The sequence below is a fragment of the Anopheles darlingi genome, chromosome 2 (genome assembly GCF_943734745.1).
Source record: "Anopheles darlingi chromosome 2, idAnoDarlMG_H_01, whole genome shotgun sequence".
Lineage (NCBI taxonomy): Eukaryota > Metazoa > Arthropoda > Insecta > Diptera > Culicidae > Anopheles > Anopheles darlingi.
This window is the reverse complement of record NC_064874.1, coordinates 85,424,402-85,448,037: the sequence shown is the minus strand read 5'-3', so window position 1 is coordinate 85,448,037 and position 23,636 is coordinate 85,424,402. Positions and strand designations below refer to the sequence as shown.

The 23,636-nt window shown below is 49.9% G+C and overlaps 8 protein-coding genes across 9 annotated transcripts in view; 5 read left to right on the top strand and 3 right to left on the bottom strand.

Annotated features, from left to right (window-relative positions):
- Positions 1-18: 18 nt before the first annotated feature.
- On the top strand, positions 19-1,145 carry LOC125951558 (ribonuclease Oy). The gene is made up of 2 exons (XM_049680480.1): positions 19-143; positions 209-1,145. The coding sequence occupies exons 1-2, from the start codon at positions 70-72 to the stop codon at positions 1,065-1,067; spliced, it is 933 nt and encodes a 310-aa protein (XP_049536437.1). The 5' UTR covers positions 19-69; the 3' UTR covers positions 1,068-1,145.
- Positions 1,146-1,258: 113 nt separating this feature from the next.
- LOC125951553 (UBX domain-containing protein 1-A) lies at positions 1,259-2,548 on the bottom strand. The gene is made up of 3 exons (XM_049680476.1): positions 2,388-2,548; positions 1,690-2,307; positions 1,259-1,624 (listed from the first exon to the last, which is right to left on the bottom strand). The coding sequence occupies exons 1-3, from the start codon at positions 2,435-2,437 to the stop codon at positions 1,267-1,269; spliced, it is 1,026 nt and encodes a 341-aa protein (XP_049536433.1). The 5' UTR covers positions 2,438-2,548; the 3' UTR covers positions 1,259-1,266.
- A 230-nt stretch (positions 2,549-2,778) lies between these two features.
- Positions 2,779-5,605, top strand: LOC125951535 (general vesicular transport factor p115). The gene is made up of 2 exons (XM_049680452.1): positions 2,779-2,925; positions 2,993-5,605. The coding sequence occupies exons 1-2, from the start codon at positions 2,848-2,850 to the stop codon at positions 5,603-5,605; spliced, it is 2,691 nt and encodes an 896-aa protein (XP_049536409.1). The 5' UTR covers positions 2,779-2,847.
- A 229-nt stretch (positions 5,606-5,834) lies between these two features.
- Positions 5,835-7,290, bottom strand: LOC125951555 (protein phosphatase 1 regulatory subunit 7). Its single transcript, XM_049680478.1, has 6 exons — positions 7,166-7,290; positions 6,909-7,098; positions 6,705-6,833; positions 6,470-6,632; positions 6,099-6,407; positions 5,835-6,033 (listed from the first exon to the last, which is right to left on the bottom strand). The coding sequence occupies exons 1-6, from the start codon at positions 7,179-7,181 to the stop codon at positions 5,860-5,862; spliced, it is 981 nt and encodes a 326-aa protein (XP_049536435.1). The 5' UTR covers positions 7,182-7,290; the 3' UTR covers positions 5,835-5,859.
- Positions 7,291-7,543: 253 nt separating this feature from the next.
- LOC125951539 (zinc finger protein ZFP2-like) lies at positions 7,544-10,091 on the top strand. Its single transcript, XM_049680462.1, has 2 exons — positions 7,544-7,795; positions 7,868-10,091. The coding sequence occupies exons 1-2, from the start codon at positions 7,667-7,669 to the stop codon at positions 9,686-9,688; spliced, it is 1,950 nt and encodes a 649-aa protein (XP_049536419.1). The 5' UTR covers positions 7,544-7,666; the 3' UTR covers positions 9,689-10,091.
- A 260-nt stretch (positions 10,092-10,351) lies between these two features.
- LOC125951563 (1-acyl-sn-glycerol-3-phosphate acyltransferase alpha-like) lies at positions 10,352-11,757 on the top strand. The gene is made up of 4 exons (XM_049680487.1): positions 10,352-10,379; positions 10,447-10,654; positions 10,727-10,860; positions 11,201-11,757. The coding sequence occupies exons 1-4, from the start codon at positions 10,352-10,354 to the stop codon at positions 11,755-11,757; spliced, it is 927 nt and encodes a 308-aa protein (XP_049536444.1).
- Positions 11,758-13,187: 1,430 nt separating this feature from the next.
- LOC125951559 (1-acyl-sn-glycerol-3-phosphate acyltransferase beta-like) overlaps positions 13,188-23,636 on the top strand; it is a 12,417-nt gene continuing 1,968 nt past the window's right edge. The window contains exons 1-3 of one of the 2 annotated variants that reach the window (XM_049680482.1): positions 13,188-14,450; positions 23,189-23,367; positions 23,514-23,636. The exon at positions 23,514-23,636 is cut by the window's right edge and continues 11 nt beyond it. In XM_049680482.1, the coding sequence (XP_049536439.1) occupies positions 14,412-14,450; positions 23,189-23,367; positions 23,514-23,636 (341 nt within the window). In that variant the 5' untranslated portion in view covers positions 13,188-14,411. Of the gene's footprint in view, positions 14,451-14,885; positions 15,040-23,188; positions 23,368-23,513 lie in introns of those variants that run through there. The other variant, XM_049680481.1, reaches the window with a different exon arrangement.
- On the bottom strand, positions 20,013-20,575 carry LOC125951572 (odorant receptor 4-like). Its single transcript, XM_049680499.1, has 2 exons — positions 20,174-20,575; positions 20,013-20,087 (listed from the first exon to the last, which is right to left on the bottom strand). Exons 1-2 carry the CDS (start codon positions 20,483-20,485, stop codon positions 20,037-20,039), a joined length of 363 nt encoding a protein of 120 aa, XP_049536456.1. The 5' UTR covers positions 20,486-20,575; the 3' UTR covers positions 20,013-20,036.

Below are 23,636 nucleotides of genomic sequence, written 5' to 3'. Positions count from 1 at the left end.
GTTTTCGAAAAACGCCAGGGGGGTATTTTCGAAAAACGATCGCATCATCCTTCGCGATCGAGAAGTGCGATGGAGTCTTTGTTCGTGAAAATTCTTTTAATTTCGGCGTTTTTCGCCCAAACGTGCCATTGCAGACCTTCCAGGTGTGTAAAAAGGAATTCAGGGGTGCTTGAGAAACACTTACACAACTGGTTTTATTTGATTTTAGCCCGGCGATCGATGATCGCGATGCCGTGGGTAATCATCCGTTCGATCTGCTTATCTTCACCCAACGATGGCCAATAACGGCGTGCTATGAGTGGCGTGAGCACAACAAAGACCACATCTGCGGTTTACCTTCGCCCAACATCGTCTGGACAATCCACGGTATTTGGCCCACCAAGATTAACACGATCGGTCCGGCATTCTGCAACAAATCGGCCATATTCGATGTGAGTCAGCTATCCTCGATTGAGTCCCAGCTGGAAGAGCACTGGCTCAATGTGGAAAAGAACAAACCGACCGATTCATTGTGGGAACACGAGTGGCTGAAGCACGGTACCTGTGCCGCGGAAACCATCGAACAACTTAACACGGAACTGAAGTACTTTGGTCAGGGATTGAGCTGGCTCGAAAAGTACTCGGTGGGTTCTGGGTTCGCAGCGGGAGGTAACATTCAACCCGGGCTCAACTACAGCCTGGCAACGCTCAACAAGGCGTTGTATAGTTTCTATGGCAAGGATCTAGCGATCGAGTGTTATCATGACTCGAAAACGCATCTGCAAATATTGAACGAGATCCGCATTTGCTTCAACAAACAGCTCGAGCTGACCGATTGTGATGGAATCGTTGGTTTGGAGCGACAAGCAACGCGCGGTGGTGCCGGCACTATCATCAGCAATTGCAACGCAGCCAAACCGATCCTCTACCCGGACACGGTTCCCAAGGAGTACGAGATGGAAAACAATGATGTGGAATCCAAAGCAGCCTACTACTCGGTGGTATATGAAGTATCGCAAAGTAGCGACGGCCAGCAAGGCGAAGAATCTCAGGTGGCCGACGAATTCGTTGAAGTGATCCTCGTCTAATCTAGTGGACTTGCGTAAGTACCACCCAACTAGAGACTGTAGTAACCAAATAAAGTAAAATCTACCTTCCAAGTGTAAGAGAGGCGTGGCTCTTTATATCGCGTTTAAATCACATACAACCATCGATCGCATTAGAAATTGTTATAGAGAAATTTTACATAAACCGGTGCGCCATCGCAAGGAACACACGCTGCGCGACTTATGAGCCCTTCGTCACGATCAGCACCGCGTTCGGCACGAGCCCCAGTTTGTCTAGTGGCATATCATACTCCTCGACAGTGAACACTTTCTTGGGAAAGTTTGTCATCAGTCCGAACGGTGTGTCGATGGCACCGAGTTTTAGCTGCACAAACAGCCGAACCGCGGCCAGCTGCTCGCTGGCTTGGAACGTCTGTACCAACTGGCTACCGTCCATCATGCGAATGGCGATTTTGGCAGTAGTGTAGCTCTTCGTTTCGGCAGGTTTCGGAGGACTGGCCACCGTTGCAGCGCTCGTTGGAGATGTTGCCGTCGTAGTGGGGGTCGTGGACGTTGGTGAAGTGACTCCGGCAGGCTCACTGTAGCAAGGCAAAAGAGAATTCATTAAGACGTACGATATGGGGACCCATGCTGCATCACTTACCCAGCATCTTTCGCCTTACGAGCCGCACGATCTGCCTCGATCTGCAGACGAACCCGATCGCGGGCCGCTTTGGTCTCGAGCTTCTCGCGTTTCCGCTGATCCATCAGTTTCTTCATTTCCTGCTCCTCCATCCTGCGCCGGGCTTCGAGCATATCCTTGCCCGATTTGATCCGCAGCCGCTCCCGTTCCATCGCTTCCTTCTTTTCATTCTCCTCGCGCTCCTGACGCTTTCGCTTCATCTTTTCCTCCAGCAGCGCCAACTGGGCTTTCTTCTCTTCCTCGGTGAGTGGTTTCTTCTCCTCCGTCGACTCGGAGAAGCTGCTGTGCTGTGTCTTGGCCGCGTGGAACTCTACCTCTTCCTGCGATTTAAACAGCTTACCGCATTCGTCGCATTTCAGTGACTTGGCAACAGCTTCCGCGGAGGTACCATCACCGCCTTCGGTCTCCCCATCCGCTGCCGGTGTGCTGCTGGCTGTTTCGGACGTGCCCGTTCCACCGGCTGGTGTGGAACCGGTCGATACGGTCGTAGCAGGTGGCAGAGGTTCGTCTGCGTGCGCCAGCAACCATTCCATGGCCTGCTCCACTCCTTTATTGTTTGTTACCTCCAGCGCTCGTTCGCTATCGGGTGGGGGGAGCAGAGAACAAGAACACCAGTAAATTAGAGAAGCAACAACGGATTACCGCCGGCCGTTACTTACGCTTTCTCCTTCGGAAATCCCATATCCATCAGCATCTGTATGTCCGACATGATTTGGCTAGTTGATTGTGCAGAAGTAGGAGATTATTTCGCAAGATTCCAATTTTTATCCACTTCGCGAATTCTGGAGCAAAACACACCCGATTGACAGACGTCGATGACAGCGCTCCGGCGGATTTCAAATCGGCAGCTAAATTCGTCCCAAAAAATCCCACAAATCCTCCACGGAGGTTTGTTCTTTAAGAAGGACAAAAATCTAAAATCTAGAACCCCTCACTTAAAATAGTGGAGCGTCCAGTTTTATGTAGATTTTTTCATAAAAACTGGAAAACGCAGAAAGAGCCACTTAAACGCACCTCGGCAAATGACAGCTGGCAAGGGGCGGAGCTTCGAACAACAACAAAGCGATATTGACGTGGTCCGCTCGAGGAGTGAAAACTCGGTCCGGGAAATTCGTGACCATGAATTTCCTCAAAAGTGGTATCCAGTCCGTGCTGGGCTCACAGCAGGCCAACCAGGCTCCGAGTGGGGCGGAAACGGTAAGTGGACAGGAGTAGTTGGGTGGTTCGTTCTTACGGTTCCTTCATTCCCTTCCCTCCTTCCTAGGTCGAGCTGCTGGTGGAAAGGGTGACCAGTTCCACCCTGCTGGACGATCGGCGTGATGCCTGCCGTGCGTTGAAAGCACTTTCCAAAAAGTATCGCATCGAAGTAGGCATCGGTATGAGCGCGATGCTGCAGGTGCTCGAGCAGGACCGATCGGATTGCGAGATTATCGGCTACTGCTTGGATACGCTGTGCCACGTTACCACACCCGAGCAGTTCGAGGAGGAGCAGGACAACCCGAACGTGACGGCCAACATCGGGGAACAGTTCACGGAGATTTTTATCAAAAAGCCCGACAACGTTTGTCTGGTGCTGGGCTGCCTTGAAGAGTACGACTTCCGGGTGCGCTGGGCAGCGATTAAGCTGCTGACGAATCTGCTGGCAAACCGGCCGAAAGACATCCAGGAGATCGTCCTCGTCAGCCCGATGGGTGTGTCGAAGATGATGGATCTGTTGATCGACAGTCGCGAAGTGATCCGCAACGATGCGCTACTACTGATGATCCAGCTGACGAAGGGCAACGGAAACATTCAGAAGATCGTTGCGTTCGAGAATGCGTTCGATCGTCTACTCGATGTGATCACGGAGGAGGGCTGCTCGGATGGGGGCATCGTGGTCGAGGACTGTCTCATTCTCATGCTGAACCTGCTGAAGAACAATCCCAGCAATCAGCAGTTCTTCAAGGAGGGTTCCTACATCCAGCGATTGGCGCCAATGCTGGAACTACCGCCTGAACAGGATCAAACGGGTATGAGCCCACAGAAGGTCTCAAACCTACACTGCATGCTGCAGGTCGTCCGTGCACTCGTATCACCGAGCAATCCACAGCAAGTGATCGGTTCCTGTCAGAAAGCGATCCGAAGTTCTGGATTGCTAGCGGCCATCTGTAACATCATCATGGCCAGTGGAGTTCCACCGGATTTACTGATCGAAACGATCAATACGATCGCTGAGGTGATACGTGGCGATGGTCAGAACCAGGATTACTTCAACTCAGTTGTGGCACCGTGCGACACTCCACTGTCTGCGATCGTACTGCTGCTGATGTCGATGGTTAACGAAAAGCAACCTCTCCCGCTACGGTGCGCGGTGCTGTACTGCTTTCAGAGCTACTTATACCGTAATGAAGGCGGCCAGAGTTCGCTCGTCAAGACGCTGCTACAATCGTCCGATCAAACGACTACGATCACCAGCGGTCAGCTACTGTGCCGGAATCTGTTCAGCACCGATCCACTCTCGAACTGGTTTTCCTCCGTTTCGTTGAGCCACGCGCTGCTGGACAACCCGACGCAGAAGGAGCAGCTACTGCGCGTGGTGCTGGCCACCTCGCACAACAGCAAACCGGTGTCCCTGCTCGAGCAGTGCAATCAGCTGCTGCAGCAGGCGAACTGCAAGTTTCAGAGCAAGGTCGGTCTGCTGATGCTACTGTCCGTGTGGTTGGCTGATTGTCAGCTTGCGGTTCGCACATTCCTCACAATTCCGGGTACGATCGCCTACCTTACCGGTCAGATCTCGGCCAACGAGCACGGCGACAACGAGTACCTGGTGCAGGGTCTGTGCGCTTTCCTGATGGGCCTTTGCATCCAGTTCAACGACAACAGCGTGCAGGAGCATCAGCGTGAATTCCTGTGCCAGCTACTGATCAAACGGATCGGACTCGATACCTACAACAAGAAGCTGGGTGAAGTGTCCAAGCACGAGAACTACAGCAAATCGGCCAAACAGCCACAGATACGCATTGCGGCCACCACCGATCTGCTGCTGGATTATGAGTTCTGTAGACTGTTTAAATCGCTCGAATCCACGATCACCAAAACGGTGAATGGTTTCAGTGCCGGTGGTGCTAACATTGCCGAGCTGACGCTCAGCCAGGAAGCGTCGGGACTGGTCAGCCAGTACAAGGACATCATCCGGGAGCAGGACGCTCGATTACAGGCCTTACAGCAACAGTTGGCACAAAGCGAGGGTCGAGTGAACGAGTTAGCGCAGGCGCTGGAGCTATCACGTACCAGCAACGCACAGCTTCAGGATCAAAACATTCTGCTCAAAGCTCAACTGCAAGCCGGTGGTCCATTAGCCATCACTACAGATCGTCATCAGTCATCGCAAGCTTCCTCACCGTTGCACATCGTTGCCACCGCACAGGATACTCCACCGGCCGATCCGGGGCGAGTGGAGGCACTGGAAAGCCGGCTATCGATGCTAACATTCGAACAGCAAACCGATCGTGCCAAGCTGTCCTACTACGAGGCGGAGAATACTCGTCTTTTGGGCGAGCTCGATCAGCTACGATCGCGTGTCACGAATGCGGAAGCCCATGCTAACCAAAGCGATAGCAAGCTCGAACAAGTACGGCACGATCAGGAGGATCTACTCGAGCTGCTGACCGACCAGGAGAACAAATTGCAACGCTATCGAATGGAATTGAAACGGTTAACGGGCAAGTCATTCGATGACGAGGATGACGATGATGATGATGTCGGTGATGCTGTTGGAGAACCGAAGAAGAAAAATTCTTCATCAGAGCAATCACACCAGAATGGAACGGAACCACCGCGTACGAGTCTCGATTCTTCCAGCAATCCAACGGCAAGTGGCGGCGAGTTCGTGTGCTAGAGCTTTATACCACAATAAACCATGTTTCGTACGTTTTCTGTTAGCTATTCATTAGTTGATTAGTCAGTGGCACTTTCGGTCGCGTCAATCTGCATTCCGGAGTGTAAAAGTATTCATAATCCGCGCCCCCTCATTGATGCCTGTTGCCAATAAAACCCTGATGAGCATATCCAGAAGCGTCGGGTTGTGCGTTAATGATTCTTATCTTTATTAAGTAGGGTTGGTGCAAAGATGGGTGAGGTGGGGAGCGATCCTTAACGACACAGAGTGGCATCGATCTTCTGCAGCCAAGGCACTGCCAGCTTAAGCTTGCGTCGATAGTTCACATCGCTGGCGACTGGATTGCGCTCCAGGTAGACGGTAGCAAGCTTCTTGTTCTCCGCCAGGCGATCCACACACGACCACTCCGATACCGCGTTATCGTTCATCTAGACCGTTAGCGGAAGTACGGAATTAGTTATGCTTCAATTGGACTCCCATCTGTGCTACTTACCCAGAACTCTTCCAGCGCCTGCAGATGGCCAATGTTTTCGATGCGCTGGATACGGTTTTTGCCCACATCGAGCGTCTCGAGCAATTTATTTTGCTCAAGATTTTCCAGCTTCTCGATACCATTCTCGGACACGTACAGCTCGGTTAGATTGACAAGATTTTCGAGGTTCTCAAGCTTTGTCAACCGGTTACATTGCAGACTGAGACACTCCAGCTTGACCAGTTTGTCAAGGTTTTCGATTTTGGTAATTTTGTTCTTGCCAATGTACAGATGGGTAAGATTTGTGAGATGATCGAGGTTTTCCAGTTTCTACGGAGAATAAGAAGACGATGAGACGAGGCTGCAACAAACGAGTAAGGATAGAAACTTACCCTCAGCTTATTGTCACCCAGTTCAAGCATGGTCAGATTACTGAAGCTGTCCAAGTTTTCTATCAAAGAGATACGATTCGCGCACAGAAACAGCTGGCGCAGCTTTGTCAGTGCGGAGATGTTTTTGATTTCGCGCAAACGATTAAAGCTAACATCCAGCACCCTAGAGAGAAAGCAAGGAGGGGTAGCACAGTGAGTAAAGCGTTCCAATTATATGACTCATTGGGCTACTTACTCCAAGTTAATGAGCTGGTCGAGGTTCTCCAGTTCCGTAATTTGATTATCATACAACTCTAACTCAAGCAGCGACGTCAGATGATCGAGATTTTCGATTTTCTTTATCAAATTCCATCGCAAGCAGAGTCTAGAAAGAGGATCCGGTTCTATTATTCCCACCGTTACAACTACTATTGTCCACTATCGGCGGTGTCTGTCTCACCGTTCGAGTTTGGTCAGGGGTTCCAGGTTCTCAATCTTGGCGATCCGGCCATGGTTCAGATCGACCTCCGTCGTTTCCGGATCGATCGTAATGATGTCCTCCATCTTGACGATCTCGTGCTCCGGTATATCTCCGGCGCCTGGCGGACGTTCCTCTTCCTCTCCTGCCGGAGACTCGGCTCTCGCTGGTTCTGGAATACAGAAGACAAAGGACATCATGAATTGGCTCATTGACTAACCAATTACGCTCCCAAGTACCTTCGTTTGCACTCATGCTGGCTGGCGGGTGTCGATGATTCACTAAAAATGCGGATTAAAACTAAAATCGTTAGTAACGCCTCTCGGTGTTTTGGTTCGCGCCAGCCCCGGGAGATGACAAATCGGGAGGTGTACACTGATGACCAAAAGTTTCAGGACAACAGAAAACACACTGAATTTCAAATAATGGTTGAGAGTTGCGAGTGCACTGCTTTTTCCTTAAAATTGTATTTAAAGTTGTTGTGTTGCTTGACGATGTGGAAAAAGAATGAATAATCTCTCTCCTCGCTTGTCCTGAAACTTTTGCTCTGCACTAGCGTGCTGTCACTGGGCGTGTTTATTTACCATCAATGTCAAGTTTGTTTCTGCTCCCGATCGCGCTTCGACCCTGAAATCCACGCTCAAGATTCGCCAAAGACCGGCCCAAATCAACCGTAACGAGTTAGTGACGATCACCAACGTGAACCCGAGACAAAAGACCATAGAGTGGAGCTAGCTATCATGCAGCAGTGCCGGTTATGTTTGGGCCAAGACAGGGAGCTTGTGGACATCTTCATCACACAGCGGCAGGAAGTGGAGAACGCGGCGGCCCCGCTGCACGTGCGGCTTCAGGAGTGTCTGCATCTCGATGTAAAACAACCGGCCTGCTGCCATCGCCACCGTTGAGCTTGCTTTAATATTTGGTGTTGTTTGCGGTTTCAGATACTCCAGAACGACAACCTACCCCGGTGGATCTGCCGGCACTGCTTGGACCGTGTGGACGATTTTACCCGCTTCCGGGAACGCTGTTTGGAGAACGAACGCGCTTTACGGGAGGCCAATACACAGCAGGGTTTGGGCGATTCGCGGAAACAACGCGGAGACGCCGACTCCATTTATAATCTGGACACGAGCGATGACGAGGATGACGATGAAGAACCGGAGATAGTGGTGGTCAATCCGATGCGTGATTACGAAAGCTCCAACCAGAGTCTACAGAATGGAATGTGCGATGATGCAGGAGACGAGGAGCAGCAGGAAGATAATGATGATCTCTTTCACCCGGTCGGACTCGCATCAAAGTTTGCTTCGAATGCTGAGAACTCCGGTGTTACTGAATCGATGAATGCGTCGACTGTAGACGGACACGCGGAAGAGGAACTCGATGGATCGGGAGATGCAGAAGAGGAAGAGGAGGAAGAAGATGAAACGCTATCAACATATCCGGCTGGCACGGGTAGCAATGGATTGGGACGACCAACGGAAGGCCATACCCTGAACGACCGCAATCATGAGCCTGTGCAGAAGACAACCGTGTTCACCTGCAAGTACTGTGACGTGGCGTTCGCTGCTTCGGCGGCCTGTCAACTGCACGAGATGCAGGATCACGATCTGTTGGCACCGTACGCCTGTCACCTGTGCAACTACCGTACCGCCATCCGGTTATCGTTGATTGCGCATCTTCGCGAAATCCACAGTATACCGCGTCCGTATATCTGCGTTCAGTGTGGGAAAGGGTTCGTGCGTCGATCGGATCTCAAGAAGCACACGTTCGTGCACACCGGTGTCCGGCCTTACGCCTGCCAACAGTGTGGCAAGTCCTTTTCCCGCAACACCAACCTCACGAAGCACATGCGCATTCACCTTGGCGTCAAACCACACAGCTGCGGTTCCTGTCCCCGGACGTTCGTGAATAAAGCAGATTTGGTACGGCACCGTAATGTGCACCTTTCGACACGAACAGCCTTCACGTGTGCTTGGTGTGGTAATGCTTACGCACGAAAGGACAATCTGCAGCATCACGAGGTTAGCTGTTCCTCCAGAAGGCAAACCACCGGGGCGCAACCTTTGGTACCACCGCAGGTTAGCGAGAATCATCTGTTCGCTTACGGTACGCTAAATTCGGATCCACCGATCGTTCAGATGGCAGCAGCACCGTTGCAGCATAGCGCGGATCCAACGACAACGATGATGATAGATCAATCGAATGGAATGGAGTCAACATTGAATGCAAACGCAACGTTGGCCAGTTTTGCTAACATCATTCCCATGCAGATGATGGGTGAATCGGCCACTGGCGCCAGTGTATCCGGTGCACGTTCCGGAACCGATGTGCCACCCTCGAACAAGGTGTACGATTGCCCAAGTTGCCCCAAACGGTTTCTCAGCAAGGCAACCCTCCGGAAGCACCAGCTTACGCATCCACAGCTTCCTGATCCGGGCTACGAGTGTCCGCAGTGCCAGAAGCATCTGCCTGGGAAGCGTGAACTCGAGCGGCACCTAATGACGCACCTCGATCACAAACCTTTCGCGTGCAAAACTTGTGGCAAGCGGTTCCTATGGAAGGATAAACTGCAGCGCCACGAGCGCATCCATCGCGAGACACGTCACTTCGGTTGTCCCAACTGTGGCGTAACGTTCCAGCGAAGGACAGCACTGGCGACGCACCTGAAGATCGATTGCACTGCATCACTGATCGGTCGCGAGCAACGGCTCACGAACGATACAACCTACCTGTTGCCACCACATTCCATGCTGCCGTGAGGAGTGCCGGAGCGCATCGCGAAATTATTTATGCCAGCATTCGGATTCCGACGAAGCTCTAGGGCCAGCAGATTGTTGTTCGGTTAGCCCATAAGGATAACCCTAGCTTAGTGTACCTTTATCTTCACACAACTTCATTACACATTCTCAACTAGACACACGACCATCTCTCCCCCCCTTCCCACCTTCCCATCGTCAGCGATACTAGCTATAAGTCTATTAACATTAATCCATCGTAAACTCTAGTGTAAGCTACCAGGCTGCGATTGTGACCGGATAACTTAATAAGTATGTTCGTAATTAAATGATAAAATAGATTATTATCCTACCTGTACACCGTCAGTGTTTCATAAATAAAATTGTGGAGTCCTTGCTCAATACCGGAGGTCCTCACGGTTGTAAAACCCCCGTTGCCTGGATACTAACATGCACCGATTGCTAGGAAGCCCTGTGAAATGACGCCAAATGGTGCCTCTCATTAGCGCCTCTCATTTGTCGTCCAAATATTCCCTTATCAGTGCTAGTGGCGCGCCATTGGCAATGTTGGGGCCACCGTAGCACTGGTTATCAGATTATTCAATTTCGGGACTATCGCACTCGACGTTGAGCGGTCAGTATTGGTTGGCTGTCGGCTTAGGTTACAGGCCACAAGCACGTTACACGATGGCAGAGTGTATGCTGTGTAGTTTAGGTAAGCTTCTAATGCCTGGTCACTCCGGAAATGTTCACACAAACGCAATTCTTTAACTCTTCCACAGCCGTATGGCTCGTCCGATGGTATCTCTACGCGTGGGTGGCCTGTCTCAGCATCTTTGTACTGCTGACAATCTTCTCCAAGGTGGGCCAACGTGGAAAGAAGTTCAAGTACTACAGCAAGTACGGTATGATCTACTTTGCAACGCAATCCTTCACCACACTCTACGCACCGTTCTCGTTAATGCGACCCCGCAACATCGACAACTGCCGGTAGGTGAACCTTGCTGTCTCGTCCTTCGGGGCCTATCCTGGGTAGCCACTTTAGACACTTTTCGTTTGCAGCATCGTTGCCCTGATCATTGGAAAACTATCGAAGCTGCTCGGTATTACATGGGAGCTACGAAACGCTCAGCATTTGCGCCAAGCTAAAGGTGCCATCGTTCTCACGAACCACCAATCGTCGATGGATATACTGGGTGAGTGGAAGCAATCAGGAAGAGGAAGATTAGTCACGTAGCAGGTGCAGCGTCGCTGGCCAATCGGGGCCTTATCGCGTCCACACAATGCTTACGAGAAGGTTATCAGCTAAATTTATTGTAAATGAACTCGCCCAAGCTTCGATAACATGATTGACGAGCCCCGTGGGACTCCGACGGGGTCGCCTGGTTGAACTTTGGATATTCCCCGAACAGGATTTATGTCCGAGCATCGGATGTTCAATCGGATGATTATGGGTCTGCGTTACGTGGGCATGGATGGAGGAATTATGTAAACGGGCCTACGGTTCTCATTTCCCCTTTCCCCCAACCTTTTCAGGCATGATGATTCTTTGGGAGATACTGAAGAACGTGGTGCCGATAGCAAAGCTGGAGCTACTGTATCTGCTGCCCTTCGGACCTGCTGCCTGGCTGGGTGGTGTGCAGTTCATCAATCGCAAAAACCGTGTCTCGGCCATGCGCACCTTCGATCGTTGCAAGCGCATGATGACGGAGGATGGCGCCAAGATGTACATCTACCCGGAAGGAACGCGATACGCCGAACGGGGCATGCTACCGTTCAAGAAGGGTGCCTTCCATACGGCCATCGAAGCCCAGGTACCGATCATACCGGTCGTCTTCTCGCACATGTACTTTATCGAATCGAAACGACACATCTTCGACGATGGCCATGTGATCGTGGACACGCTAGAGCCGATTCCCACGGCCGGGCTTACGAAAGCCGATCTTGACCAGCTGATCGAGCGTACGCGAAACGTGATGCTGGCGCGGTACGAGGAGATCAATCGTGAAGTTGATGCGGGGCTGAAGGATCCCCGATGGGTTAGTGCGGATCGGCCACGCGTCACCGTTTACGATGGCAAGAAAAGCAAATAAAGTGAAGAAAATGACTGTTGTGGCTGTGAGCAACAACATACAACAACAATAATAGCGGCAAAACATGCGAGTTTATTCAGCTGTTGCTGGCCACTCGCTGTTGCTGTTCGGCAAACAGTGGAGCCACGCGATATCACCACGACACGGATTAAGCAAATCAAACAATTTATGCGCTCGCAAACGATCACGAATGGCTGTGTCGTTCAGCGAGCGTCCATTTTTTATGCGGGCGAAATGATCAACAACGATTGATGCCATTTGCATTTTGCAACTACAACTGATGATGGTGATGATGAGACAGTGGGTGCGTGTCCGTCACCGGTCATCATTCGGTGAGATTGGTAAATTCCTCCATTTTGAGTGTACATTTCAAAACAACGGCCAGGGTTTGCCCTTGAGCTAAATTGCCGGCTACACGATGTTGCTCTGAGCGCCATTGGGACACAAAAGCATCACACAGCAGGTGATGCAGCGTGCCGCTACCGGTGCTGCAATAATGATTTGTCCAAGACGAACAAGCACACTTTCAAAACTAACAATGCAGCAGTGTTGAGTGCCATGTAGAGCCTCGTTTGAAGTTGTTCAGAGCAACACTCTGTGGCCTGGGGGAATCGATCTAGAACAGGTTCACAATAGGTTCTACCGCGGTTCTAAGTGATCGACCGATAAGTCCCCGGCTCACAACGGTAACGCACGTGTGCATACAAGCATGTGGTCGTATAGTGCGGAGAGCATTAATTCAGTTAACGCGAGCGCTACACCGGAGTAACAGGTTGGGCTGAAAAGTTCATAGGTTTAAATCGAGATGATTATTAGTAAACCAAAACCTTCATAAATAACGTGTATAAGATGGACAACTGTGAGAGTATTAGATTGTTAACTACAGTACTTGGATTGATCCCAGTTTTGCTCTGTAAAAGTGTTTTTCTTTCTATATTGTAGTGGATTAAAAGATCACCCCAACCATGCGCCTCCATACACATTCAAAGACGTTTGAGGAGAGTTCCGAATTGAATTATGGGTGAGGCAGAAAATGAATTAAATCCAATTCGGGTACGTTTTGTGCGAATATATGGAAAATTTAGCAAAAAGAATAATAAACTCCTAAGATTAGATAAGAAAAACACCACCAACAAGCCCCACGAACTTTCCAACCCATCCTGTTCATTCTTTTCCGCGTCTCCCTCGCTCTATCTCTCCGTGACCTCGAACCGACTCTCTCTCTAACGCTCGATGTATGCCATCGGCAATGTGCGTGTGCGTTGGATCTTCCACCCTTCGAAAAAAAAAAACTCCGAAAGGGGTTGAATCGGAGAATGTTTTGTTCTCTCGAGGGCGATTCGTGAGGCACCCCAAAAGCCGCGCACCGTTGCGCAAGTCCGCTCGCATCGTATCAAACGCGAGCGCGAAAACCGAACGAACGAACGAACAAACGAACGAACAAACGAGCGAATCTCCTTCACCGCTGGTGCGGCGCTGGGTCGGTCATGATGTTTTCATCTTCTTCCCGGCGGAGCTAGACCACCGCCATTCACAGTCCGAGGGCGGCCCCGATCGCTTCGTCGAGCTCTCGAGCGCCGTCTGCCGCCGCCGCCGCCGTCGCGTTGCTGCCGTTCCGCTTTTGTTTCGTCGTCATCATCCGTCACCGCACCGGTTGAATTGCTCCCCTCCCTTTTCACCCTTGAACGGGGGTTTCTTCTGTCCATCGCCAACCGCGGTCGGCCACCGTCGCCGCCGAGGGGCCATTCCGCCCGCAGTGCGCTAGCTCAAGTTTCGTTCTATTAGCCGCACACACCTTCCGCCTTCCTTGTTGCCGATCTCGGTACTGTACGTGCTGCTGCTGCTACTGCTGCTGCTGCTGGACCGGCTAAGTCCAAGTGACAAAGTGTTACCCCACCCACAGACGGGGTGGCTGCTGGTGTTGTGGTAGTCTGTGTGCCGTTTCCGTGTTCCATGTGCTCTCCGTGTGTCGAGCTTTGTCGTCGATTTTAATAATTCTACTTCACGGCTTATTTTTTTTGCGCGACAAAAGAATCCGCTGCCGCGCCTCTCTAGCTGCGTCTGTGTGTGTCTATGAGTGTGTGTAGGAGCTGTCCAGTGAGATCCATTCATCCATATCTCCCAGCACAAACCCCACATCTCACGCACGTCTAACTGTGCCGGAGCTAACTGTGCCCTAGCGGTAGCCTCTGGTCAGGCCGTGTGTGTGCAGTGCATATTATCACCTAGTTTGTTACGCACCGAGCGACTCGCATTTCGTTTTATCACAACGCACACTGCCACTAAAAAAGTCCCTCAGGAAGCAGGACCTGGAGCGTTTACTACGTCAGAGAAAATCGATTGTCAAGGATACGTCAAAGGAGAAGTGTAGCGCGCGGTTGTACCGCAGTGTGTAACATAGCAAACACGGCCAACCGGAAACGAACGATCAGTTGAACGGAGTGCATCCAGCGGATCAGCAGCGCCGTATGTCACCGAATAAACCAAGTGCTAAGTGACCACCACCGCCCCGCTTTCGTTGTCGGGGACGCAGCGGAAGTGCAAATCGTCTTTCACCTCAATCGGCCGCAGTGACGGGTTGGCTACCACATCTGGGGAAGAACGTAAACAATCAAGAGAGAAGCCTGCCGACGACAACGACGACGGTGTCTACGATGGCGACGCTAATGGAGGGAATAATTATGGCGACGATGGTAAATGATTTCAATTAGGCGAAAGTGCGCGGGTACCGCGGTGTTGTTGTACACATCACAATCCGCGATACCACCGTCGATACGATTGCTATCAACTATTTATTGCCTTCGATTTATTTCTGAATTTATGACTATGCATGATTATGGCCGAATGTTACATCTCTCGTCTCTCTTTCCCTCTCTATCGTTATCGCGGGCTCTTTTTCTTTCTTTCGTTCTTTCTGGAAGCTCAAAAGTATTCCTAATCGGTTACTTCGGCGGCCAGCCTTGATTTCCATCCCTTCAATTTATTCATGAATAAATTGTTCAACTCCCGTCTACGATCGAGTTGACATTTGGGTGCCACACGCCGGTGTGCCGGATTGAGTCGGTGAAATCAGAGTAGTCCACGCGTGCTGGTTTCATAGCAAAAAGTCAGCGTGATGCTTATCCGAACAAAAAAATATCAGGAAGATCTCGTCTCGGTTAATGGCGAATGTTTTTTTGCTTAAATGGGCAAAAACAGCTTCCAAAAAAAGGCACATTTCTCGCTAATGGTCATTTAGATATGCGTACGAGATGTCAAGGCCGTTATCGTGTGGATGTTAAGGTATGATCGCTGGAATCGTCAACTTTAAAAGTAAAAATGTGACATTAGGATACTGAAAGACATCTGGCCCTACTACAACCCTTAGATAGTTTGAATAACAGTTTTAATTCCGTTAAAGAGAAGGATTTTGGCTTGTCTAAATCATAAATATGTGTCCGAAAAAACTTTCATAAAACTATTTTTGTGTATGGAAAAAGTGGTTAAGGACTTCATCGCTGTATCAAACACATTCTACTGAATAGCTGTAGATAGATTCAATTGTGTTCTTTATCCGCTACTACGGGACCACTCATCAATATTTCCAAATGTGTTTACTCAACCGCCAAGCTATGCGCTTTGGGCTGACCAGCATTGGAGCGCGACATTGTGGTTTCGAGAGAGAAAGAGAGAGAGAGAAAAAAAGAGGAAAACACCCGTTAAATCCCGTATCACACCATCCAATCGCGAACACATTGTGGACTCTGTGGTGCGATATATCGGCATGGGTCGCTTGCCGTGAAATCGCTGCTGGTTGAACGGTAGCGAAGGATATAATTAGAAGGAACGCGGGCAATGGCCGACATTTTGTCATTGCTACTACCTCTCGCGAGATGGGATGATCGTCACGATGTCAACAACCGACCTGCCATCGAACGTTGGACGATTTCCGCCTGTTTGCCCCGCAATCAGGACATCGTGTCTCAGGTTTAGGGAAAAGAGGTAGTTGTCGCCGGTATGCCGGAAGTGACACTATTTCTGTAGCCGGCCAGGCAGGCCACTTTCATCCTCTGGAATCCTTGACCACTGACACTGATTTGTGGATGGGTGTTGGTGGGGCGCATGTTTAAATGGGCAAATGGTTAACTATAAATAGAAACGCCACCACATGAACCTTCTACCCAGAACCCTCTGCTGATTGAGCGCAGCAGTAGACGACACTTTCGAAGGATTCCATGAGGAAATTAGACCGTTTTGAGGGGGCGGTCAAACGGTAGGTCGCAGGATGTTGTGCTGTGTTTTGTGTAACTTTATTCATCTTCGGTGCGGCACACTGTGGTGTTGTTTCGGTGAACAAGCAGCTCAGTGCTAGGGGTGGATCAATGAAAGTTCATTTTCTCTTGCTTCATCCTCGCCTAGAGATGCACTATCCCTCGTCTCGAGATCTAGAAGGCATCCTTTAGCACAATGAAGCAGGAATAGGAATAGTTGACCATCTGCGCAGAGACAAACGGGGATTAGTGAAAGAACATGAGCGCAATGATGGAATTGAGGAAGTCACCTTTTGAAAGCGTTCCATGTCGACGAAGCAAAATTTTCCCGCCATTATGCCGACCGGTTTCTGCGCACGCATCAGCACTATTTGCAGCGCCCGTCTAGTGACGCGTTCGTCGATATTCTCCCAGCCGCACGCGTAGATCGTTTTGACTAAATGTTCGCCCTGGACCAAACGAGTGAACAAAATATGAATATTCCTTGTTTTTTTTTTTTTTTGTAAAATTGAAAACATTACGTCTCTACGCACCTGTATCGATAGCCGAGTGCCGAAAAAACACGAACTGAACGTTTCTATGGTGATGACCACAAAAAGTATACCCAGGTTAATGAACTTTACATCCAAATGCCCCTGTTGGAAGAGAACACACGTTTGCTAACCATAATGGTTCTAGTAAAGGCAACCCGTCTACTTCTTACCACGACAACGAAGTACAGCATAAAGGCACACCAGGTGAGCACACAGAGCACAAACTGTAGCAGCATGATGGGCTGCAGGATTACCTTCAGCTCCGCGATGCAGTGCAAGGACCGCTCATGCAGGTGAATAATATGCGCCAGCTCACTGTGGATGTTCTCCAAGGGAACCTGGGCCAGATTGCTAATTTTGATCGAAACGATGTGCAGCAAAACCTCGCAGTAGCTGACACAGGATGAGATCGTCAGTACCTTCATGTGTACGGTGAACGCTACACCGAGTGCGGTCGGAGTCATGCAGGCCGTAAAGATGAGATAGTGCGGCAAGTACGTGTTGTGCTGTAGCCCGTAGAAGCTGTGGTCCATGTGGTGGCGGAACTCGATCGGCATTCGCTCCTCTGTAGTTCCATTAACTCCGCTCGATAGCTGAGTGGTAATGTACAACCAAAAGCTGGTGCCGATCGGTGCCAAAACATAGAACAGAATTAACCACATCACGCAGAAGCAGTACGTATTAATCGAACGGTGAGTCCGTCGATTGAACCCGGATAAATACTCCATTGACGTGCTGAAGGGGCGATCCTGGTACACTGGAAGCACGGTAGGCTTATCAGTGGCAGAGCGCGATGAATGCCACTGCTAAAACGATACTCACCCAGCTTGGCCATCGTGCGCAGTGAATCGATGAACTTCAGGAATCGAGGATACTGCAACCAGAGCATCATTGTGCCACAAACGATGTTGCTGACAAAGATCAGCTCGGCCATACTGCTGATCAGCTCATTCTGGTTGCGATAGCCAAACGACAGTTTCGGGATCGCCATCACGAAGATGTACATGATGAAGAAGATTAGATAACGGAACCGTTTCGTGTCCTGGCAGAATCCCCACTGTCCCTGTAGAAACAATAGCAACGGCAGCACGGCTCGGTCGTCATCGAGCTCACGAAATAACATGATCAGCGTTTTCACGGTTTGAAGCACGAACAATCTCTGTACAGGATGACCTCAAGTTAGAATCTCTCAGGATCCGGATCGATGAAGGTTGCGTGCCGTGATTCTGCTGTCCAGAATGTGCTATGATACATCGGTCCAGGTCACGAACAGCAATATTTATACGGTTTTTAGCTGGCTGGTGTAATAGATTTGTCGATCGAACTAGCCTTTCAGTTGAATTCGTTTCATAATTCATTGGAAAGTCAACGGTAGCGATACGTCTGCGGATTTTGATCTGAAATAACCAGGTTGCAACCGCCATTGCGCAGTGCCACCGATAATCATAGTTCGGGACTAAGCAATTCTCAATGTCTTGAGGTTTCATTTTATTCTATGATCACTATACCAGCAGTAGATTTGATGCATTTTCCCAAAGATACATATTTGATGGCGATTCCATGCAAAAATAATGCACCGCTTACAGACCATGTCTTCAAAATGCGTCCTTGAGTACCACGAAAAAGGAATAGGACATGTTCAGCATCTGCGAGAGGACGGAAATGGCAAAATGAGGGGTAAAGAAGGTATACGGGAGGGCTTACGAGAAGGTTCCTTACCGCTCCGAACTGTTCCATATCGACGAAGCAAAACTTGGCTGCCGTTACGCCGACTCGCCGCTGGGAACGCATCATCATGAAACCGATGTTCCGCTGCATCCTGCAATTAAACGTGTACCACTCGATACCATACACCGCCTGTCCCACGTTGATGCTCTGCAGGGAATGAAATAAACAAATCGAATTGCTCGGAGGAGAGGAAAGAAATAGGGGCGAAGGTAATCCTCATAACAAACCTACCTCGTCGGAGAGCTTGGTGCCTAAGTAGCAGTAACCAAGCGTTTCGATCGAGACGAACAGAAACAGCAGAAACATGTTCAATAACTTCACATTCACACCCTGAAGGAACAAACAGAAGTGGAAGTTAATCCAAAAGTGGGTGGGAGTGGGGGGGGGGGGGGGATTAAGCATAACAAAAACTCTAATTGCAGTAGAGTAAACAAACCATCAGCGAGGGGATGGTGGGTAAGTCTATACTACTCACGGACACGGTAAAGTAGAGCATCATCGCACACCAGATTTGAATGCAGAGGACGAATTGTGTGAGCAGTGCGGGCTGTAGTACCAGTTCCAGCAGCTCAGCACACCGTAGCGCCCGTTGATGGAGCTCCCTGGCTTCAGAAACCGCTTCGAGGCGCTGCCGCTCGGTTGGCAGATCGGGCAACTGTTCCACCTTTAGCACCACGAGCCGGAGCACCGTTTCGCAGTACTTGATGGAGTTGAAGATGGCTAGCACCTTAACGGTACCGGTATACGCACAGGCGTACATCAGCGGCAGCATAAACGCAGTGAATACGCTGTAGCCACCGATCGAGGATCTATTGTCGAGCCAGTAGAAGCCTTGCTCGAGGTAAAGGTTAAAGTTCATCGTCGTATGGTTGGGTGTGTTGATTGCTCGGAAGTAGCTCGCATAGCTGGGCCAGAGCGGTGCAATACAGTAAACCGTGCAAACACCAATCATGTAGAAGCAGAAGAATAGTGTATACTTGTGAAGTCGTCGATTGAGCGCGATCAGATAGTTTTGGATTACCACTGGTTGATAATCGCGAAATACTACCCGATTAACAGACACACAAACGTAGAGAGGACAATGCATTAGAAATCGTCTTGAATGATGCTGCACGAGGGTATCACAATAGCTCACCGATGGCCACCAGATGACGTAACTCTTGGATTAGCATTTTGAAGTGATCATTGCGTAGGTAGAACATCAGCATTCCCCCGAAAACGTTCGTCTCGAGGATCAGCTCCGCATACCCACGTATTGTCGCTTCCAGCGATGGATATCCGAAGCACACTTTCGGTACCAGGATACCGAGGCAATAGGAAAGGAACACCACCACGTACCGATAACGGTTCTTACGATCGCCCCATACGCCAATCACTTCAAGCAGACGCAAAATCAATGGCATCACAGCCTTTTCATCACTTGGAAGGAACATGCCTTATGCGCGGTAATTGTTGCCGGGACGAGTAGTACTATCCCAAAACCTCGAGACCGCCGTAAAACTGGTCGCTTTTATATAACATCAATTTGCGTGCATCAATCCTGACATGACATTCATTGGACATGTTAAATTCATTGCCGCTAAGCAAAAAGGGCCAATTACCGGAAGGATTCTTTGCTTGTATGAGTGTGTTTGGATAGTTTGTCATCTGATACGCATAAATAAATACCAGGACCATAACAACCCTATCCATCTAATAACTTAATCTATTAATTTTTCATGCATTCTTTATTAAGACTCGCAATGGCACTAGCGCTGTCGCTGGCAGCTCAGAAAAAGTCCTTCACCACCACAAAAATAGAGTAGGAGTTTTTAACGATCTGGCGTCATGAAAAAGAGAGACCAAAAGGCGATGTCAGTAGACGGCAGGAGTACAGGAATGGCTCCCGGAACATCCGGTACTTACCTTCGCAAATTGCTCCACGTTGACACCGACGCTACCACCGACTGATATTTGGGAACGCCTTTGACCTCGCATGATAACCATTTGCAGTATTTTCTGCTGTTCGATAGAGTATCGCTCCCAGCGTGTTTGGTACGCGGCACTGGCAATGGATGCAGCTTGCGATGATAGCTCCGAACCTAGGTAGCAGTATCCGAACGTTTCGAAAGTGATGTTGGCAATCAAAAGCATCACATTCATCACATTCACATCAGAGAGACCCTGGGTAGTAAGGAGAAAAAGATGGTCACAAGTGGTGCGAGCCAATAACTCCATTGGCGAAGCGACTTACAGCGACCAAAATGTACAGTATACCAAGGCACCAAGTGACGATACACAGCATAAACTGGAGTGCCATTACGGGGCGCAAGGTTACATTCAAGAGCTCAGCACATCTGATGTACAATGATAGCATGTTAGCATAGCTTTGTTCCCGCATAGACATTCACTCATCACTTCGTGTCCTTACCGAAGTGTCCGGATATGCTGGTACAACACATCTCGCAGCCCATCATCCAGTTTTTCATGCGGTACCCGATCAAGCTGTTCAATCTGCATGCGAAGCACCTCGAAGAGTGTGCTGCAGTACTTGATGGTCGAGAGGATAGTGGTGAGCTTCGCTACGTTGCTATAGCCGGAGAAACCCATTAGGGCGAGCATAAAGAGGTTGAAGATCGTGTACCCCGACACGGAGGAACGATTATTGATCCAATAGAAGGACTCCTCCTGGATCAGGCTAAAGTTGACAGATTCCAGCGACGTATCACCTCTAGTAACAGCCGACAGGTACGATTTAAGGGTAGTAACACACGGTGCGAACCAGTAGAAGATAGCCGTGAAGGTTATGTACCAGCAGTAGGACGTCACTACAAGGTGCACACATTGATTCAGTTGCTCCAACAGTCGCTTCTGTGGCAACACATCGCTCGTTACAGTCTCGCTGATCTCGTTTGGAGAAAACACTGCGACAGGACAACATATGTTACGGAAGGTTCGCTTCCTGCAGCGCATGCAAAGCTTACCAAATTGAACGCAGGAATTGATAGAGTCCAACAGGCGTTGATAGTGTCGGAACTGAAAGGCTAATAGGACGAATCCAAGCATTATGTTCGTCTGGAACACAAGCTCCACGACACCGCGGATGGCCGCCTCGGTGTTGGGGTACGCGAAGAAAGATTTCGGGATAAACAAGACGAACAGGTAGAAGGACACAATGGTATATTTCTTCCAGCAAGCCCTGTTGCCTTCCACTGGACAGAATCCAACAATTCCCAGCAAGCGCTTAACAGAGGGCAACGGCTCCCTGTTATCGCGTGGCTTGAACGTGAACATGTTGCACGAAATCGACTGCTTCACTGCCTCGATCGGGCTGCTGAAGGTACTCCACATTGTAGGAACGAGGATGGTTAAGCACCGTTTAGGCCTGATGTTCTTTGGCACAAAAAAGTATCGCGACCACCACCTAATGATAATGCGCTCGGTCGGTACCGTTTAGTGCGATTGCGATTGCACATCGTCCGATATTGACATACACCTTGGCGGAGTGGAAGAGAGGCAGGAAGAAGGGTCTTAAGGCGCGTTCCTCTTCTGTTTTTTTAATCCCTCGGAAGCTTACGTCAAGCAGCGGGTGCACGCACGTACCATCTCCACCGTTTGATGTGCTCGGTCGATTATGTCGTAATCTACGGCGTGAGGAAAGAGGGCCAAAATCTCGATTAAACTGTGTGATGAACAGGGCCCATGAATGTTATCGGTTCTATCGTATATTGCAACTCATTATTAGGCTTGACGGCGGCCTAACGGCTCGCGATTGGCCTTGTGCCGTCTAGCCTTATCCCAAATGGCTCGGCCCCATTTTCTTACGTTGTCCACGTTGGCCGTCAACGGTCAACGGTCAGTCAGTCATCGCATCGTCCTCACGGTCGTAGTAAATCCGCGAAGAGAAGATAACTTCTGCGCTGACCTTGTGGTGCTGGCAGAGTGTACTCGTTATCAGCACACATGAAGCGTTCCGGTGGCGCGTCTAGTGCTGCAGTTCTTATCATCCACGAAGGGGTCAAGCATTTTATCAGCATCTTTAACAGAAGTGTCCCTGCTGTGTGTACTTGTCCAATCGGTTGAGCCATGTTCGGCTTATTTGGTCACTTGACGAAGCCTTGGTAGGCGTTGAAGCGTTTGATCAGCGCACCTCCAAAGCAAGGTGATGCTATCACTCCTGTATCACTTCTGTGTAGGTCACGACTGCTATTTATAGTCAAAATAGGAAACGCCAAAGAATGGCCGCTTATCGGCTCTGCTGCAGCGCCAGCAGCAGCAGCAGCTCGATTAGTAATTCCCTAGTCATCATTGCACCATTGGCGCCAAGGGGTATTATGCGAGTTGAATAATTAATTTGTGTTCCCCATTCAACGACGCCAGACGGTCCGAGAACTTAATTATTTTCTCTTAAAGCTACGCAGTTCTGGCGCTGTTTGTGTCTGAGGGATGGAGGACTACTGCGATGTTGTAATTGGATTTGCTAAATCCTTTGTTCCGGATTAGCCAAGGAATAGTGTGCCTACTGCGTTCGTGTCTTTTTTAACCAAAAGACGCGAATCGAAGAGACTGTCAGCGCATTTTGCGATGACACACTGGCGCTCTCTAGTGGGCTGATAGATGGCACGTGCCACGGCGCATTAAACGAATAATTGCCAAAGGGCAAAGGGCGCCGAAATGCGTTCCTGTTTTGAATAAATTTGAATAACTCGCAAATCGCCGCAACCAACATCCATGACCCGGGGTTTCATCCTTGCGTTATCTCTCTCTCTTTTGCTCGCGCTCGCGCTCACTGTGTACATATGAAGGATGGATTCGTCATGACGCATCGCAATTCCTGCCCTTTTTTTCCTTTCATCCCAGCAGATTACTTGCGCAAATGGTGATAATAACCATCGAGGGATCGGCTCTCTCTCTCTCTCTGTCTGCTTTTTACCATTGCAGAATGTCTTCCTCAACAGCCTCACGCTGCAGGTGCTGGTGGCGCTTCTCGTTGGCAGCTTGCTGTCGACCACCTTCAAGTATCACGCGAAACTGTTCATCATCCTGCTGATGTCATTCCTGGTGCTGGTCGTGCCGATTCCACTGTTCCTGTTCAAGCCCCGCTGGCCACTGAATGCGCTGTAAGTGTCTCTTCGTACGAGCTTCCTCTCCATTTACAATCTCGAATCACAGTCCGCACAGTCCGCCAACTCCTGCTGCGCTCGCTATAACTCATCACTTACCGATCCTGTCGATCTCGACCTCTCTGACTCCTTTCTTACCGTAGCGTCCCGGGCATCGTCGCGTGTCTGTTCATCCGAGCCTTCGGCGTGGAGTATGAAATCCGCGGCCAGGAGCACATAAATGTTCGAAACGGTGGCGTGGTGCTGCTCAATCATCAAAGTGCAAT